The sequence below is a fragment of the Notolepis coatsorum genome (genome assembly GCF_963971535.1).
Source record: "Notolepis coatsorum genome assembly, chromosome: 8".
Classification (NCBI taxonomy): domain Eukaryota; kingdom Metazoa; phylum Chordata; class Actinopteri; order Aulopiformes; family Paralepididae; genus Notolepis; species Notolepis coatsorum.
The window spans coordinates 117,364,006-117,384,461 of NC_140172.1; the positions used below are offsets into that span (position 1 = coordinate 117,364,006).

General features: G+C 41.6%; 1 protein-coding gene across 2 annotated transcripts in view; it reads right to left on the reverse strand.

Annotated features, from left to right (window-relative positions):
* Positions 1–573: 573 nt before the first annotated feature.
* The window catches only part of sec24a (SEC24 homolog A, COPII coat complex component), a 63,972-nt gene continuing 44,089 nt past the window's right edge, over positions 574–20,456 (reverse strand). For both annotated transcript variants that reach the window (XM_084319827.1, XM_084319826.1), the window contains exons 14-23: positions 20,319–20,442; positions 17,608–17,766; positions 16,721–16,894; positions 14,498–14,608; positions 13,423–13,598; positions 11,549–11,686; positions 9,854–9,958; positions 8,946–9,038; positions 2,142–2,245; positions 574–997 (exon numbers count right to left, since the gene is read on the reverse strand). In XM_084319827.1, the coding sequence (XP_084175953.1) occupies positions 883–997; positions 2,142–2,245; positions 8,946–9,038; positions 9,854–9,958; positions 11,549–11,686; positions 13,423–13,598; positions 14,498–14,608; positions 16,721–16,894; positions 17,608–17,766; positions 20,319–20,442 (1,299 nt within the window). In that variant the 3' untranslated portion in view covers positions 574–882. The remainder of the gene's footprint in view (positions 998–2,141; positions 2,246–8,945; positions 9,039–9,853; positions 9,959–11,548; positions 11,687–13,422; positions 13,599–14,497; positions 14,609–16,720; positions 16,895–17,607; positions 17,767–20,318; positions 20,443–20,456) is intronic.

The following is a 20,456-nucleotide window of genomic DNA, read 5'->3' on the forward strand; positions in this document are numbered from 1 at the left end:
AAAGTCTACAGAATTTGTTCGACACACAATTATAATGATCGGGAAAAAAAAAAAAAAAAAATGCACATTCCGTCCTTCCGCCGTTACGCTGGAAAGTGTCGTTATAGCGCCGCAGCGCTCAGTGTACAAACGCCCAAAACGACCCCCCCCCCCCCCTCGATAACAGTCTGTGAGGGCAGGAGTGCAGACGAAAATACTCTGGCCTCGACCCAACCCTAGCCTTGTAGCGTACATACATTATATTACTTTTGATTAGTGACGACGACTGTGCTTTTTTTTTGGGAAGAGAAAAAAAAAAAGACTTCACATCCATTTGCCTGATGTCTGTATCTGAGCGATACTTGTTTTTCCACAGCATTGTTCTATGAGAATAAACACTGATTCGTTATAATCACTGGCATAATAATCATCGTCATGGATTTCATTTTTTATATTTTTTTGTTTGTTTGCTTGCTTGCATTCCCCCCCCCCCCACCCCGGCCCCGGACACAGTCGCTCCAGCTGAAAAGCGCCCCGATCTGCATCAGGTTTCTCATCTCTTCTTTCCTCGGCCCCCCCCCCCCCCCCCCCCCCCCGGCGTCTGTCGAACAGTTTTTTCTCTTCTTAATTATTCGTTTGAATGACAGTTCCAAGTTCAGTTCAGCTCGGATGAAGGCGTTTTTCAGGGGGATGGTGAGGAAAAGGTTTTCTTGAGAGAGAGAGATGCACACAGGAGAGGTGGCGGCGGGTCACAGCTGGAGATGACGCAAGAGGCGTCCCTGCGCGGGTACAATCCTCCCACTGTTCAGCCACATACGCACTGACACACATACGAACACACGCTCTCTGGTGCACGTCCTCTCCTCAGCGTCCCCTTCGCTATGCAGTGTCCCGACTGGACTTCTACTTGGAGATTTGTTGTTGGAGGTGAAGTAAAAACTCGTAGTAAGACAAGGCCGACTCCGTCCGATCTTCAATCATGTTCTGCATAAAGTCGGCTTTCAGCTGGCTCTCATCCCTGGAAATTAAAACACACAGGGAGGAGGGGGGTAATCAGTAAATGTCTCGCTTTGGGATTTCAGCAGTCGCTTAAAAGTAGGGATGCATTGATGTCGGGCCAAAACCAGGCTTACAAATAGGGTAGTGGCATCAGAGAATTCCCCCCGAATACCAACATCTGATACCAAGAACTAGGGCTGCTCCCCTCGGTTTGGTCTCAGTTCACTTTGTTACTCCATTAGGCAAGTCGAGAGGTAAACAACTACTTTTACATACAGTAGTCGTTGATTAAATCAATCTTTAGTCGAGGTCAGCCCAAACATGGAACCACATTAAAACATTATACAGCAAACCGGCCAACCCGTTTCACACAGAACGATGGTATCTCTCTAATGGAGAGAAATGTATTACTTTTGAATTATCTTTTTAATCTTATAAACTGTACGCCATTTACTGTGTTGTGTGTCAGCCATTCCTATAGGTACACAAGATGGTACCGAGTCGCAACCAGGGGGTGGTCCGGAGGGTTTGGCCGTGCCCCCCTTCCTGGAGGCAAAGATATTTGCAATAAGGAAAGCCATTTGCTGTCATTTCCTGCTGAACTTTAAAACATAATTTCAATAAAATAGCAAAGAGGCGGCTAAGTGGCGCAGTGGGCAAGGCGCTCGCCACTAACGCAGGATATGCTGGGTTCGAGCCCAGCTCTCGGCGTTGCTTCCGGCTTGGCTGGTCGTTCATACTAATACAATTGGCAGTATTAGGGGGTGGGAAAGCCGGTGGGTGGGGATCGGACGTTGTGGACAGCGACTCCTACAGGTCGGTTGGTGTGCCTGTACAGCAGAATCAGGAAGTATCGGGGGCAATGTATAAGGTATAAGCTGACCCCAAGTTCACTGCAAAGAAATAAAACATTATAATAAATTGAAACACATGGTGATGCTGCGCCCCTATACCATGGTTTAGAGAAAGCCCTGGAGAAGCACATAGGCCTCGTGTTGGAAGACTTTCCACTGCAGTCATTCCTGCACTGAAGTGAAAAACTGTTAAAATCTGCCAATTTCCATCATACCGTTTGCCCGTCAAGATGACGAACGCGGTCTGACGGAGAGCATGCACACTCCGTGTTTCCATTTACGTGTACACCTTGGGTTCCCGATGCCTACCTGATGACATGCAGAGTGGGGAAGAAAGGCCTCTGCTCCCTCAGCCAGCCAATAAACGCCCTGGTTCTCTGGGACTCGGCAGTGTCCAGTTCTGGGAGCAGGTTCTGTTGCAGATAAAAAACCGTTAAATATTTACGAGAAGAGAAGACTTTCGTACAATTTAGCGCTGCCCGCGTTACGTGTAATGAACCGGCTTGGAATTGTTATCTGGATGAAGCAGCTTTACATGTTCGCTGAATTTCTACTGCGTTCGATGCTCTGCCCCTCGAGACAAATTGTACAACAAATAATCCAAGATGAGACGCAGGGTGGTGGGACTACAAAGCGTGTGAATAGACCCCACATTTATCAAGTCAAAACTATTCTGAATAGCTTTTCTATTGCAGTTCAAGAGTGCCATCTATCCATCCAGATTGTCCAGGTGAGATGAGATTCGCCTAGATTTGAAGATCTCTGCCGTCACTCCCAATACAATGGAGCTGAGTGGCACTGGGCTTGTGATGCTCAAAGCATCAGAAAAATACATTTGAAAAACTTAAAAAGCAATGTCTCTTTCCAGAAATCATGACAGCCGTTTTTAATCTAGACCAGCAGTTCTCAAACTACGGGTCGCGACCCAAAGGGGGGTCGTGGGGTCACGCATTGGCAAGTAAAAAATATATTTTTTAATGTTCTGGCAACATATTTTGGCTAAATATGCCTCGTTTTATAAATGTGTATTGATTAGGGCTGTCAGTTTATCGCGTTAATTAGATTAATTAATTACACAGCAAATTATTGCGTTATGAAAATTAACTCAAATTAATTACAATTTTTTTTCTTTTTTTCCTCAATATTTTTTTTTTAATCTCATTCATTCCATAAGAACATATAATACCCATTTACAGACTTTTTTTTATATGGTCCATTTGCATGTTCTTGGTATCTGATTCTAGGGACATCTATGGATCTCAGGGAATGTATTCCCAGTGTCAGAAATACTGTGTCTGTTACTAGGCTTGAGTAAATTGTAATGAACCAAATGAGAATATCAATGACATTTTTTTTTATCTTTGACTGAATAAGACCATGCTCAAATTGACCAGACCTGAAAAATCTAAGCAAATTAATAGATGGAAGATGATTAAACAGAAGGTTTTGTAGATACAGTACTGAATTCTGCCATCCGGACACATGCAATTTAAAATATGATTATAGAATATAGAATATCAGGCATAAAATGATTATGCGATTAAAATGCAATTAATTAGATTAATTAATTACAAACCCTGTAATTAATTAGATAAAAAAAATGAATCGCCTGACAGCACTAGTATTGATAAGTGCTGTAATAAGATTTTCTAATAAATATGCATGATAAAGTTCAACAATGCATGCTTTTATTTTGATACTCCTTAATTCCACATTGAAATTACACAATAAATTAAGTGTGGGGTCGCCAAAAAAAATCCTAAATAAAATGGGGTTGTGGTATAAAAAAGTTTGAGAACCCCTGATCTAAATCCACAGGCCTTGTTGTGAGCAGTTTCTTCAAGGAACTATTTTCTACCAAACTACACCCACCATAATAATGAATTGGGTGTACTTTAGTAGAAATTATACAACGGCATGCAAATTTCTCGATTCTGATTGACTGAAACAGTCAATTTACACGCATGTATTTTTCATAATTCCACGCTCTTGGTCCCAGGACCCGCCCACAACCGAATTACTATCACTCCGGCGTGCGTCTTTTTAGGAAAAAACAAGATGGTGGACAATAATCTTTAACAAATGGATATGTTGATAGCGTCATAACGACTAAATATAAACCGATTCTGTCACGGCGAATGTCTTAGTTCTTTAAACAATGTTGGATGATGTAATTGATGGGTCATGAGTCATTGTGGAACAAAATAAAAATCGTGCGAATTGATTGATTGATTATTTAATTGCAATTTTTTATTTTTCTCCTTTCCATAGAAGCAACTGGGAACTGCGCTGTTTTAAGAGAAGTTGGACTGAATGGATATGTTGATAGAGTCATAACGACTAAATGGAAAACGATTCTGTCACGGCGAATGTCTTAGTTGCTTAAACAATGTTGGATGATGTAATTGATGGGTCATGAGTCATCGTGGAACAAAATAAAAATCGCGCGGATTGATTGATTAATTTGCATTTTTTTTTTTTTACCTACTTTCAAGCAGCTGGGAGGTGCGCTGTTTTAAGTGAGCATGGCCTATTGAATTGATTGATTGATTGCTAATTTTATTACTGTCCGCCTGGTTTCCAACTGGTTAAGGTTAAGGTTAGAGTTGGTTAAGGTTAGAGTTTGTCTTTAGAGCAGGGCGATAGACGACCACCAGCCCTGGTTCCAAACTCTAACCTTAACCAACTTCGAAAGAGGGCCTAAACTTAACCAGTTGGAAACAAGGCGGACAGTAATAAAATTAGCAATCAATCAATTCAATAACTCACGCTCACTTAAAACAGCGCACCTCCCAGCTGCTTCTATAGAAAGTAGGTTTACAATTTTTTTTAACTTTTTTTCCCCTATAGGGCAAAGAAAACTTTTATTTTATTTGTTTTACCTACTTTCTATAGAAGCATCCAAGAATGAAGTTCTATAGAAAGTAGGTTAAAAACTAAAGAAAAGTTGGATGTGTTAGTTGGTTGAATGTCTTAGTTGAAAGACAGTTGGATGTGTTAGTTGGTTGGATGTCTTAGTTGAAAGACAGTTGGATGTGTTAGTTTGTCGGATGCACTTCCGAGCTGCTTCCACATGGAGGCAACTTCTCTTTTTTGTTGTTGTGGGAACTACTTTTTCTGGCGGATGTTTTTTTCAATAAATCTTCGATTAATGTGTGTTTATTGTATAGCAATAAGGTTGGATGAATGTGCCAGTTGTATAAAAGCATTACACCACTTGTAGTCGTGGTTTGTGAAAAATAAACCATGTCTAGGGGGGTCTAACGACCACCCCTAGGCATGGTTTATTTTTCACAAACCACTCCTGCGCGTGATGTAATGCTTAAATAGCTCCTACATGAAACCGCTCACAACAAGGTCTGTGTATTATCTAATAGTAACCGGGTCATGATTTATGGAAAGAGACGTTGCTTTGAGTTTTTCAAAAGTATTCCCAGCCCAGTGCCACTCAGCTCCAGTGTATTAGAGCGACGAAAGACATCTCTATGGCAAATATCTCCTAAACTAAGCTAATCACACCGACTAGATCAGGGGTGGCCAACCAGTCAGAGACTAAGAGCCACAAAAATGACTGTGGTACCACAAAGAGCCACACCATATACCAGCGTTTCTCAACCATTTTTTTCAGTCACGGCACCCTTCATGTGTTTATAGGTCTCACCCTCTGGCCTCTGAAGTTGCTAATGTCTTTTTTATTTGGGCCTCACAGGGTAAAAAGTACCCTGTAAGACCCACGGTTGCAAAATTACAAAATCACTTTTAGCCATTTAAAAAAATTATGTTTATTTAAAAAATGTTAAGCACATGTATGTATGTATTGTTTACTCACATTAACAATATTGTAACAAAAATGAGCAGAAGTATTTCAATTATTAGACGGAATGCCTATTTTTTAACAGACACAGCTACCAAGCAAGTCATACAATCACTAGTTGTCACATCTGGACTAGGGATGCACGATAATTATCGGGCCGATAATTATCGGGCCGATAATTATCGGGCCGATATCAGCAATTATGACGTCATCCCGATAAACCCGATAACGTTATTAATAGCTCCGATAATATAATATATTTTTGGTAAAAAAAAAATGCCGTGTGGGTGAATTGGAATGAAGTGCGTTTGTTTTGACTGTAGGCTCATCCCGTTTTGCCAGTACTGTGGTAAGACTGACAGCGTGTGGTTTAGGAACAGGGCGTTTTACACAAATCCAGCGCTCCCTTTCTTGGCTGTGACGTAGCCACGTAAGTTTCTGAATCAGCGCGGACGTTGACAACAAAGATGGCCGCGTCGGTACTCGGAATTTCAGAGGAAAAAGTTTGCTTGCTATTTGTAATAAATGCAATGCAGAAGTTCCACAAGGAGGGAAAAGGGCAACAACTTGTAATACATCCAGCCTGACGGGTCACCTGCGGCATCACCACCGCTACGACGGTGTGTTATTGTGTTAACTTAGAAGCCTACGACGACGCGAGGAGCTAAGCAAAGCTAGCCCCTTCCATGGCTGTGATGCAACCCTCGGTTGAACGCAGTCACTTATTGCTCCGTAGTAGCCAGGTTAATTTGCACCACCAAGGACTGCTTAAAAGCTAGCGGCTTGAGCCCTTGGGTCATTTCTGTCAAACTTCTTTAATTTAGCAAACGACTCGTCAATAGCTGGCTTTGGATTCACAGCAGCTTCTAGCTTCTAGCTTCTAGCGTCGTAGGCTTTTAACGCCATCATAGCGGTGGTGATGCCGCAGGTGACTTGTTGTGGTGGTGATGTGTCCACTCAAAGCCTTTTTTCCAAGGCTCCGCTTTGAAAAAAGAAGAACAAAAAGCTTTGAGCGTCTTAGGTTGGATGTATTACGGATTGTGAATTTTCATTTGGAAAAATAAATATGGTCACTTTATCAGTCAAAACTGTTGTCTTGGCTTTTGTTTCTGTTGTCTGGTTAGGTCACATTTAAGTTGGTGTTAAGTTATTGTCCTGGGAAGTCTTTTTATGTATTATTATTGTATTGTGATATGTATTGTTTCATGTTGAAAAAAAAATTGATAAATATATATATACATTAATTTATTTTTATAATACAATAAATATCAGTTATCGATATCGGTTATCGGCTTGAGGAGCATAAAGTTATCGGTATCGGTGTCAAAATCAATATCGTGCATCCCTAATCTGGACTACTGTCCAGCAATCTGGTCAAATGCATCCAAACAAGACTTAAATAAAATACAGCTTACTCAAAATAGAGCTGCAAGACTTGCATTGCATAGCTCAATTAGAAACAGTGTTGAGAAAATGCACAAGGAACTGTCATGGATGAGAGTCAATGAGAGACTAGTGTGTAGTCTTATTTTGTTTATGAGAAATATTTATACTTTACATAAACCTGTGTGCCTCTTTTTGCAGCTGGTGCTTATTAGTGATGGTCATGGCTATGGCACTAGACAAGCATTGAGGGGTCGGTTCGCCCTGCCGAGACCCAGAACTGAAGCCTTAAAGAAAACTGTAATGTACAGGCCAGGGCAATGTCCTACTGGAATAGACTTCCACAATATTTGGTTTCAATTACCAGTAAGGTGGGATTCAAGAGGAGACTACGAGTGGCTGTAATGCAGAAAGAGATTGATTTTGGTTGGGTCTAATCTGTGTCTAATGAATGGGTTCTTGTGTTGGGTTATGTGTTGTTTTGGAATGTGTTTGTCTAGTGGTTATGAGGAGTATTAGAGTATGAGTGTATGGAATGTTGTGCTGTTTTTGAGCACGTTTTAGTTTTCTCTGAGATGTCTTCGTTTGTTGTTTTATTGATATTTGTTGTTTTATTGATATTTGTTGTTTTATTGATATTTGTTATTGTTCTATATTAGAAAATTTGGCATACATATTTGTTTGTATGTCTGATTTTGATTAGTTTAATGTTCTATAATTGTTTGTATATTTTATTGGTGTTTTATTGATATTTGTTTTGTTTTTATGTTTTATTGATTATTCTTGTTTAATTTTATATGTTTGGATCCAGACCCCAGGAAGAATAGTCGCTGCTGAGGCAGTGACTAATGGGGATCTGAAATAAATAATAATGAAAGTGGTCCTGTTGTTCAGCCTCACAATGCTATTTGATAGTAAATGTGTTTATATGTCCCACCCTCTGGCCTCTGAAGTTGCTAATGTCTTTTTAATTTGGGCCTCACAGGGTTAACCTCTTAAGCCCGAGATATACAGTAAAAGTGTATATTTTCAGCATTACGTTTGTTTACCAATTATTTTAACTGTTATTAGTGAAATATAAGATTATAGAAATCTAAGGGCATTGCGTTGGAAACCGGCGCATATTGACAGGAGGAAGTGGCACAGCCAAAAGTGAGTGTAGTCTTTTGAAGGAAGAGACTCAGGGCTTTCAAATTTCGAAAAACTACCCTACCCAGCTCACACCAGCCAATCATCTTGACTTCTGGATTTACTTTTTTATTTCTCTTATTTTTTGGGATCATCTCCCACAAACCTGAACGTTATTGCCATAAAACAGAACGCAGTTAGTTTCTCTAACTTTCTGTGAACGTCTTGCAAAAAACAGTGTTGCAATACGATGAAAAATGGTGGAGAAATTTACATTATAAAAAAGATGGCAGAATTCAGTACTGTATTTACAAAACCTTCTGTTTAATCATCTTCCCTTTATTTATTTGCTTCGATTTTCCAGGTCTGGTCAATTGTAGCATGGTGTTATTCACAGTCAAAGACTATTTTTATTTTTTTATAGAATTGATATTCTCCTTTGGTTCATTACAATTTACTCAAGCCTAGTAACAGACACACTATTTCTGACACTGATCCATATATGTCCCTAGATTCAGATACCAAGAACATGCAAATTGACCATTTGAAAAAAAATTGTAAATGTTTATTCTACGTCCTTATGGAATGAGTGACATAAAAAAAATGTAAAAAAGAATTTTTAAAGTAAAAAAAAAAAAAAAATTATATATATTATTTTGGATGGAAGAGCCGCACATTGACGGGCAAAGAGCCGCATGCGGCTCACGAGCCGCGGGTTAGCCACCCCTGGACTAGATAGCACTGTGGGGTTTCTAAGAGAGGGGCTGGTGTGTGTCGAGGCCTCCTACCAGGTTCTGAGGCACAGCATCATAGTTTGGTACTCCCAGCACTTGCGTGAGGAAGGAAGGGTTGCAGTTCCTTCCAACCCACAGGTACAACACCTGTCAGGACAGGAGAAAAATCAGTCAGTCAGTCCAATTTCTCTCATGGCAAATAGTTGTTAATTCTGTTACATTCATTCCGTTCCTCTTTCCAACTTTGAGGAATAATGATTAAAGGTCAGTATTGGCTTTTAAATAGCTTCTTGCGTGTCAGATCTTTGTTGTGAATTTCTAGCATGATTTGTATGTGCCGTTTTTAAAAAGGAGCTGTAAGTGTTGTTGTTTTTTGTTAAGATAAGTGTTAAATAGCTCTACATTCCAGCAGCCATCACTGTATTTGGTCAGTAAAATGGGTCTCCCAGTCCCTCCACTTTGCAGTAAAGGGAAAATAAATATTCCCATTTGATCCAATCAGGACAGAGAACCCTAGATATTTTTTACTTACCGGTATTTCAAGAAATCTTGCCAAGCCAAATTAGTTTACTGCACTGGTAGATTATGTTACTTGTTTCAAGCATACATTTGCTTAAAACTAGTTATTTATAATTTTTGCAGTGTGGATTGCATCAAGTGGAAATGGGATACCCATGTTACTGACCAAATTCTCTATATCAGTGATGGCTGTCGAGCTATTATTTTAACAAACAAAAAGCCACTTCAAGGTCTTACTTTTTTATTATTATTATTACATTTGTACTTGACTGTCTTTTACTGTTATGTCTGGTTTTATGGTTCTGTAAAGTCATTTGTATACTCAGTTTATATGAAGTTAGCATGATTAGGACAGCTACTGTAATACTACTACCATTAGGTGCTATGTAAAAATGTCTGCTATGGAAAAGAAAGTCTATTTCAACATCCGGAGAGAATCTCACCGATCCAGCGTCCATGAGGAAGGCCCCCTCTCTGCTCAGCTTCTCCACCGACAACTGCAGCACCCTGGGCTGAGGGATGGTCCGCTCGTTGATGTTCAGTGCCCCCTGGAGGATAGGAGGGGTAGAGCAGAAGACAGTTGAATAACAAAAAGATACTGTAAAATGTATGCAGATCATATAGAAACAGAGCCACAGAGAACAAAGTACAATTGAAGCATCACGTCTTGCCTCAAGTGTTTATTCATTCAAATAAAATGCATTTGGAGAAAAAAGGTAAGCAATGTATCAGGGCTGCCTGGCTGCCTCCTCTTAGATGGTGAACTAAAAGATTGGTGGGGTCTTCATTGACAACATTTGTAATTTTCAGGTTAATCTCCGGCATCTCAATAATATTAAAATGTGTTTTGGTCTGGGCGGCTACGTGGCGTAGTGGGCAAGGCGCTCGCCACGAATGACGGAGACGCTGGGCTTGCCTGTTCGCCCAGCGCTCCACATTGCTTTCAGTTTAGCTGGCCATCCATACTAATACATATTGGCCGTATTAGGGGGTGGGAAACTGATGGGTGGGGATCGGGCGTTGTGGACAGCGACTCCTACAGGTCGGTTGGTGCGCCTGCGCAGTAGAATCAGGAAGTGTCGGGGGCAGCGTGAGCCTCCCACACGTTACTCCTCGCCACAGAGATCGAGCTGCGCAGGTGAAAAGATGCGACTGCTGTTACCTCAAGTACCGGAGGGGACTTGTGCTATGTATTACTTAGTCCACATTGCAGCCGGCTTGTGGGAGGCAAGAAACAGCGTTTGTGACAGGGGAGGGTTGAATTGGACGATACGAAATTGGGATGAGAGAAAATATAGAAAATGGGAGAAAAAGTGGATACAAAAAAAAAAGTGTTTTGGTCTGTAATAACTACTAGATGTTAAGGAGGTCCTTCTGCATGACTGCATTCATTTGCAGAAGGGTAATCGCGTGGTTTATCAATCAAGTAAAAAATCTATTATATGCACAGTTGTAACTGTTGTAGTGTATATACAATTATAACGTTATATTCATATTCACTTAAATAATATATTAAATCATATACAATCATATACAGTATATACACAAATATGATTATATTTACACGAATAACTGCTATTAGACTGTATATATACCGTACTTTTCGGACTATAAGCCGCGGCTTTTTCCCCCATTTTTCGACCCTGCGGCTTATATAACGGTGCGGCTTATATGTGGACAAAATCGAAATATTGCTTTTTTTACTGCATTGAAATGTTATTCATCTGTTCTCTTATTTACTTAATACAACTTGTAAATGAGTTAATTCTTGTTATTTGTCCGACAGTATTGTGTCTCAATGCGAGTCATTCTCTGTAGAGGTGGGAACTTAAAGCTCAATATAAGAACGGCCATGCACCACCACCCACAGAATCGAGAAAGAGCAATCAATCTGTCAAACCTTTCCGTGTCCGGGCCGGGTGAGGTTTCCCGTGTTGAGTCAAATTAAGCCGCAGGCTCCACTCCTTACATATGGTAATTAAACATTAAAACACATGCGGCTTATAGTCCAGTGCGGCTTATATATGTACACATCATTCAATTTAGCTGCTGCGGCTTATAGTCAGGTGCGGCTTATAGTGCGAAAAGTACGGTAGTTAGCCATTATATTTAGTAATGAAATAAAATATAATGATTACCTCGTCGCTCAGGTCGTCCAGGCGGTAGAGGGCAGGATGGACCATCAGCATGACGTAGACCAGCGGCTGGTATTTCAGCTGACACATGGCGAACACGCGATCGTCCAGCCTTGTGCTGGTACCCGTCCTGAAGGCTTTCTGGAGGTGAAACCGAAAGGAGAGGGTAAACTCATCAGTAATGGTTTGGAAGACAATGGCAAGAGGATAGACGAGGACAGTGGTTCTCAAAGTGGGGTCTGGGGGCGTCCAGGAAAAGCTTGAGGACCACTGGACTAGGAGAATTACAGGCAGTTAGGCAAAGACTGGAACTGGAAGCCATAACATTGACAGAAAATCTTTTTTCGTTATATATATATATTAGTGGTGGGACTCGATTAACAATTTTAATCTAATTAATTCGAGACTTTATAGTTAATTAATTGAAATTAATCACATTTTAATCGCATATCAATATTTGATACAAAAAGCAAAAATGTTCAATTCAAATACATTTTGGTATACAAGTGAATCAATGAATATACATTATACATACGTTTAAGCAGCAAAATCCTGTATTAGCTACTACACAGACCAACAGATCAATGCAATTTTTAACAAAGTGCAGCAACTTTAGGAATAATATATATATAGCGCAAAGGACCTTTTGTAAACTCAAGCACTTTCGAGGTAAAAGTAAAACGTAGTACTTTCAAGTACATTCCAGAACAGTTGACCATTGGGAAAAAAACTCTTGATTGATCTCAATTTCTAAAAAAGCAATTAGCTATTTATTATACTTTATACTTATAGCACATGCATGAGTCTGGTCTCCTTTGAAAGGTAACCTTCTTACACAATAAAGAAAAATCATCATGCGATTAAATGCATCAATTTCTTTAACTTTTAATTCATTCTGTAGTTAATTAATCGAAATGAATGCGATAAAGTCCTAGCCCTAATATATATATAATATATGTACCCCAGTTGCTATTGTATGTACATATGTGTTTTATTACACGTATATGTCCATACATAAACTATTTCGCCCGTTTTATTCTCCACCCATTGATCATCCATAGCAACACTACTATCACTGTCACTGACATCCAAGAGGGGGGAATCCCCCTTAAACGGCCCTTCTAAGGTTTCTGTCCTCCTGTGGTGGTTTTTCCCTATTGCTAGGTTTTTTGTGAGTTTTTCCTTACCTTTGCTGGGGTATCTCTGGGAGTGTTGCATTTATTTATTTTGGATTTCATTGTGGGTTTTTTTGTTCTTGATTTATTGTGATGTTTCTTCTTGACTTGTTTAAAGAAGACTTGTCCAGCCCATGGGGACATTAACTTGTGATTGTGGGCTTTACAAATAAATTTGATTGGATATATACCGTAATTCCTCTAATAGTAACCGGGTCTCAAATACAAGCCGGGTCTCTATTAATGGCCGGGTGCGCTCTTGAGCTAAGCAATTATAAGCCGGCCTCCTAATACAAGCCGGGTTACTAATATACTGAGCTGCATACTGAGCTAGTTACTTGATTTCACTTTGAAAACGTTGAAATGACCAGTGACCACCTGTAATTGCACCGTTTACTCATACAGTACTTGGTTTCAATAAATGAACCCAGTACATTTTACTGGGTTCAAACTGACACAAAATGTTGATTTATTCATTATGATCCGTTTGAAAATTTGAAATATAGGCCTCCCTCTTATACAGGCCTCCTCCTAATACAAGCCTGGTACCCGCTACAGTTGAAACAAATACAAGCCGGGGTTACTATTAGAGGAATTACGGTATATATATATATATATATATATATATATATATATATATATATATATATAATGTAATGGACAAGGGCCATGGGAACTGGGCTGTGGACACGAGAGCGGTACCTGTTTGAGCAGGGCGAGGATGAAGAGGGGGAAGAGCCTGAGGCAGGCGGGGGCCAGCAGGCCAGGCTGCTGGATGGTCAACACAGACTGACGGTACGACGACAGCGAGTCGATGGACGCGTTGGTCATGGCGTCCCTGGCATCGCCGAGACTGGCAGACACGGAGCGGTCCACAGCTGGAGGGGGAGGACACAGAGAAACATCAACGACTGGACATTGAATTTAACGTGATACTATAAAACACCACACGTAGACAGGAAGCAGACAGATATGGGGACTAGTAATCACTATCACTTTTGAAAGGAAAGTAGGAACAGAGAAGTACCTGTTCTACTACATATTCTAAATGGATGCCAGACAACAAGTGGAGCCATGTTTGATTGCTCTGCAGGTGGCGGCCCCAAGGCTACTAGGCAACGCGGCTGCTGTTATTCTCCATCCGTCAATGCTAATAAGGTTGAGGAATGTGGATAAAAAGTCTGCTTTTTATAGCGGCTAGTCTCACAGTAGCCAAAAAACTAACCTTCTTACTGTATTTTACCATTATATACTTTGCTACTATGCCTATACTACTATGCTAATTTGTCTATACTACTAGTTCGGCACTGCTAGAGGAACAATACCACTTACTTACCCTTAGCCGCCAAAGGCGTACCCCTCTGGCTGACTTGTACACAATTTGTAAGTCGCTTTGGGTAAAAGCGTCAGCTAAGTGACTAAATGTAAACGTAGCCGGCAATTACATGTCTGATGACATTAAGATGGTGGGTTTTACCACGTGAGAATACATACCGGCGAACAAAGACAATGAGGAATACTGGAAGGCAATGGTTCTCCACAGTAAACTCTGTGTTGTTTTATAGGTCATGGGATTTATTTAGCAGGAGAAGCTACGATAAGATAAAAGATAAGCAAACAAACTGTCCTCATGAAGAAAACTGGGTCTCTGTAACATCGGTGTAAACTTGAAAGCTGCCGGAAAAGTTACCGGGGCGATATTTAGTTGTTTACAGAGGCATGGTGTTTTGTTTTGATAATATAATAATGCATCTGGCTATGCTAATCTCTTACATACCCATGCTAGCCAGCAGTCCAGTGATGGCTTGGACGTCAGCACCAGCGAAGATGTCGGACAGAGAGTTGACCACAGGGAGACACATGGTGTGGACACGGATCCTCCGTTCTCCTGCAGGAAGAGGAGCAGGCCTTTTAGTACCACGACACTCACTTACATTATGTCACAACTCATGTTGTGTCTTCAGTTGTCAACAAGTCTTCAGTTGTTTAAAACGTGGTCTCAAATTGGGTGTTTTGCTCTGCTGATCAAATCAAATGACGACTGTGAGGTTAAAAGTTCAGAATGTCTGCTTTCCAGTTTAGATGGGGGGGGGAAACGCATTACAAGGTTGTGAGTCAGTGAGACTACAGCACAGAGCAAAACAACCTGAGATCACTGTTTAGCATGGAACTGTATGAAGTTTAGAGTACGCTTTTGCATCAAAAATAAAGTATCTATGTGTGTGTGTGTGTACCTTTGCTGGAGGTGTAGAGCAACGCAGCCTGAAGGAGATCACCTGCTGTGTGTGAATATTTGTGTATGTATACATGTGTGCAAGTCTGTATGTATACGTGTGTGTGTAACTTTGCTGGAGGTGTAGAGCAGCGTGGCCTGGACGGAGACCACCTGCTGTGTATGTGCATGTGTGGACTAGTGGTCTGCAAGGGCCTTGAAATTAAGCCCGTGCCCAGCCCGAGCCCATGAGGTTCAGGCCCTGCCCGACAATAAGCCCGACTGTAATGCAACATTTGAAGCCCTAGCCCGAATGAAAACCAGAATTTTATTTATTTATTTAGACTTACATTTTTTTTATTGTTTTTTATTTGTTTTAAATATTCGAAACAGTTTTATATGAACTTAATAAATAAACAAAAACGAAAATGTCCAATAGGTCTGCCTAAATAACAGATAGGTGCATATCGTGCTGAAAACTAACAAGCATTATATTATAGCCAAATATAAATGTTTGTTTTTGTTTTAGATATTCAAAACACTGTTTATATATTAACTTAATAAATAAACAAAAATGAAAATGTCCAATAGGTCTGCCTAAATAACGCATATCACGCTGAAAACTAAGAAGCATTTACATAGCCTGTTTCGCTCTTATTAGAATGCCGTCGCAGTGCTCGCTTAGACTGACTCACATGGCAGCCTCGTAAAACGTATTGAAGGCTATATGGAATCTTCTTTGACACACACACACACGACACAATAGTCTACTCAGTCACTATACAAACAAACAGAAAGCAGAAAGCAGATTTCGAGCAGAGCAACACTTATATTATATAATGAAAGCACAACAGAACAGGGCAGCGGCGACCCCACACCAGCAAATAATAATACATCACTCACCACTTTGCTGTTGATGTCAGCAACGCGTTGAACAACGTTAACAAAACTTCGCCAACCGGCCACACACCCAAGAACAAATTAAAACGTTCGCCAACTGGCTATATATAGCTCTCCCTTTCCCTACCGTACTTTTCGGACTATAAGCCGCGGCTTTTTCCCCCATTTTTCGACCCTGCGGCTTATATAACGGTGCGGCTTATATGTGACTCGACGTGACCAAACCTGAAAATGTTAAAATCAAAATATTGCTTTTTTGACTGCATTGAAATGTTATTTATCTGTTCCCTTATTTGCTAAACTTAATACAACTTGTAAATGAGTTAATTCTTGTTATTTGTCCGACAGTATTGTGTCCCAATGGTAATTACATATGGTAATTAAACATTAAAACACTTGCGGCTTATAGTCCAGTGCGGCTTATATATGTACACATCATTCAATTTAGCTGCTGCGGCTTATAGTCAGGTGCGGCTTATAGTGCGAAAAGTACGGTAATTCAATATCTGTTAACTTATCCATCGCGGCTCAGAGAGACACGAGTCTCTGACTCTCTGATCTGTGATGACAGCTGGCGCAAAACTGAAATAGAAACTTAAGGTTATCCTATAACCCTAGTTATACGAGTATAGCAAGCGAGAAAAAAAAAAAAAAAAAAAGAGGAGGGCGCTCCCCGGCCCGAATTATTTATTTAAAAACAAAGCCCTACCCAGCTTGACCCCGGGTCGGGTAGGGCCCCGTCGGGCTCGGGCAGGGTTGCAGTGCACTAGTGTGGACCCCAGGAAGACTAGTCGTCATGCAACAGCTAATGGGGATCCTAATAGACTTAAACATGTGTGCGAGTGTGTATGTATATGTGTGTGTGTGTGTGTGTGTGTGTGTGTGTACCTTTGCTGGAGGTGTAGAGCAGTGCGGCCTGGAAGGAGACCACCTGCATGTCGACCAGGTTCTCCTCTATGGACATCTGAACGGCGAAGCCTGCGTCTGGGTTGACGTTGGGCAGAGACAGCAGGTCGGTGGAGCGCACAAAGAAGTTCCCGTGAAACGTGTGGATGGACAGACCTGCAGGGAGAGAGGAGAGAGGAGAGACCGGGAGTCGGTGGGGTCAGTTGTAATCCTATCGCATAACAAAAATGGTAGCTGAAGCGTTGGACCAGACAAGTTATTAATGTAACTAGTTTAATCATTCATAGAGGTATGGAAAATGTGACAGACTGATAACAAGACAGTGATCAATCCTAAGGCATTGGCGCATCATAAGGATAATGACTGCCATGAATTATATATCTCAAGCCTCGACCCCTATTTTCTTGATCCTCCAATCACAAATGTTGCTTTCCTCGGACAAACGGAGGGCGGTGTTCGACATTGGTCAATTCTTTACGGAAAACACTGGACGGAATACAAACCGGCTCCCCTTTGTTACTGCTAATAGCGTTAGGAACAGGCTTTCAAAATGAATACTACCCACACGATTATTTCTGTGATTAATCAGTGCATCTAGTCCCCCCAGTCAATTGAAAATGTTCATGTAAGTTTACTTGCACACTGAAATAAAAACTAAAGCTCACACTTAAACAGGGTCTTTTTAGCCGATTTTCTGAACAATCTTGGCGCTTCTGAATGAAATGATTCTTCTTTTATATTTCCGATTTTTTAAGACTAGACTAGCTTTGGAACATTTAAATGTACAGTTCATGCCCTGGTTTTGAATACTGGCTGATTTTCATCTATACTGAAGTTAGATCTCTACGGACCGTCTGATGCAAACAGACCTTTGGTGCAACGTATCCTCATGACGGCCTCGAAGCCGATCTTCCTGGTGATGTATCTCTTCAGGTCCTTCTGGAAGCACTCCACCTGGGAGGGGTTATGCTCGTGGTGGTAGGAGGGGTAGTAGTACACGCTCCCTGCCGAGTATCTGGATATGCATCCTGAGGAGAAACAGAGAGGAGAGACAACGCAGATATCAGTCTCTGGGGTTCCTACATTTAGTAATTTAGCTGACACTTTTATCCAAAGTGACTTACAAGTTCTGTACGACAAGTCAGCAGGAAGGGTACAACTCTTTCAGCTGAGTAACAATGTTCATCAAACAGTGTTGAAACTTGGGCGCTGCAGTGTTGAGTGCATAATAGTAGAGAGAGACATATTATAGTAAGTAGTAATATAGGCAAGGAAGATTATTTAGTGGTGCTGGTGCATGAGTAGAAGACTGTACAAAGGTTTCTTTTTTTTCTTCTTCTCCTTCATTTCAGATATTGATTGAAGAAGTGTGTTTTTAGTCGACGGTGAAAGATTGGTCAGGTTTCGGCTGACCTGGTTGCGTGAATACTTTCGACAACAAATGTTTGTTTTCGCGTGCGAGTTTTGCGCTCTGATTGGCCAGGTCATGTGACATGTGCGCCAATCGTGGGACAGCAAGTTCTGCGCCTATTTCCGGGTCTAACAGCCTGCAAACTACCTGGCGTTCTATCGCCATGCTCTAAGACAAACTCTAACCTTAACCAACTTCGAAAGAGTGCCTAAGCTTAACCGTCGAAAGAAGGGCAGGCGTTCTATCGCCATGCTCTAAGACAAACTCTAACCTTAACCAACTTCGAAAGAGAGCCTAAGCTTAACCAGTGTAGACACTTGCGGTCCCATGATTGGGCGTACATGTCACATGACCAGAAATTACCTGGCCAATCAGAGACGCGGAAACAAACATTTGTTGTCAAAAGTATTCAGGCGTCCCGGTTCCGTCTGTCCTGACTGTGGTGGGGGGTTCTAAGAGATTGGTCAGGTTCCGTCTGTCCTGACTGTGGTGGGGGGTTCTAAGGGCCCTGCCTCCTTGTTCGGTGCAAGGAAACTATAAAAGAAGGAAGGGTCGTCACGTTACTGTGTAGCGCATTGGTACAAGTGTGGAAACTTTCAGTCCGAGATTTGAGTTAAATGGGATGAGCCATTTCCTCGTTTATGTCATTTAAACAGGTTATTACCTTGGATGTCAGAATGGATGCTTTGTTAGCATTGTTAAATAGCAAACATTTGATATATTGGTTGATGAATATTTCCTCAGCTTGTATATTTTGCTTTTCCATTAATCTCCCCATGGGCTTCAATAGGACAGGCACCGAAGTCTGTCACAGAGCAGAGCATAGAACGCTGGTATTCTGGTGATGACCCTTCCTTCTTTTATAGTTCCCTTGGTTCAGTGTGGTGTCTGATCACATTGAATGCATTGTCCAACCGCTGATGTGTGTGTGTCTTATGTAAACGCCATAACCTGTTATAGTAGCCGAGAGATGCTCATATCCTCCTGACTATGGGGGCATGGGGGGGGGACATGAATATGGTCGCTGGGTTATGCTGATAATTGACTTATTTCAAACCCTGCCCTCTTTTCTTTATCCTCCAGTTACAACTGTTGCTTTCCCCTGGACAAACTTAGCAACAGTTGTGATTGGACAATCAAAAAAAGAGGGTGAGGTTTGAGATAGGCAATGGTGGGGATACTGAGGCATGTCATCATCTCGTCCCGTTCACCGTCGAGGTCTGTGAGAGTTCTGTTTCCATGGCATCAGCTCGTCCCGTTCACCGTCGAGGTCTGTGAGAGTTCCGTTTCCATGGCATCAGCTCGTCCCGTTCACCGTCGAGGTCTGTGAGAGTTCCGTTTCCATGGCATCATCTCAAAATATTTCCCTGGTGTATACAAAAATACTAGCAATGGGGATATGAATGGGATATTTGCTAGTATCCAGAATATTAATGTGCATGTAAACACACCCAATGATACAGGTCCTTTACAAGGTAGGCATATTGCCTACCATTCTGTAGGTCCAAGGAGCACCGTCACTGTTCATATTTAGATACTTGATTTATAAGTCTTCTAAGCACCAGGTTGCACTTTGAGGGAAATTGAGCTAGATAATGTTTTGAGTATTAATATTTATGTTTTTTTAGTTGTGGAAGTAATGTTCTGACTGAATGGATGTGGAGGAAACAACTGCTAAGGGACAAATAAATCTTCCTTCCTCCCTCCCTCCATCACACCCTCCATCCATCCATCAATCACTCACTCCTCCCCCTCCCTCCCTCCCGCTCTCACTCCCTCCCTCCCTCCCTCCCTCCCAGGGGTGCAGTCGTGCACACACGCGGTTACACAGCGTGTTATTAGTAGTCACTCAGGGCAGAAGTGCGCGCAATGATAAGTACCCGGCCGTTGTAGAAAGCTACCCGGCCGGCACTTCTCACCTAGACTTTGCATAATAATAGGAACCTACGAGAAGGTGGGGGACTGCTTGATCTCCATCGTTATGCATAATAATCATCTGTTCTGTGCGCAACTGAGGGAACATGTATGCGCGTGCGCAGGAGCGTGCGTGGCGTGTAACCAGTTCCCATATTACGACTGCACCACTGCTCCCTCCATCACGCCCTCACTCCCTCCATCACGCCCTCTTTCCCTCCCTCCAGGGAGTCCAGGCTAGAGTCAGAAACTCACCTAGCGATGCCAGGTCACAATACTGAGCACTGAGGAGGAACAGATCCACAGCCACCTGCTGGCCAGAACAGTCCAGAGCCAGTTTCTTATAGAAGTCTGTGGCGGGGGACAGGTGCTGGATGTCCTGAAAACACACCA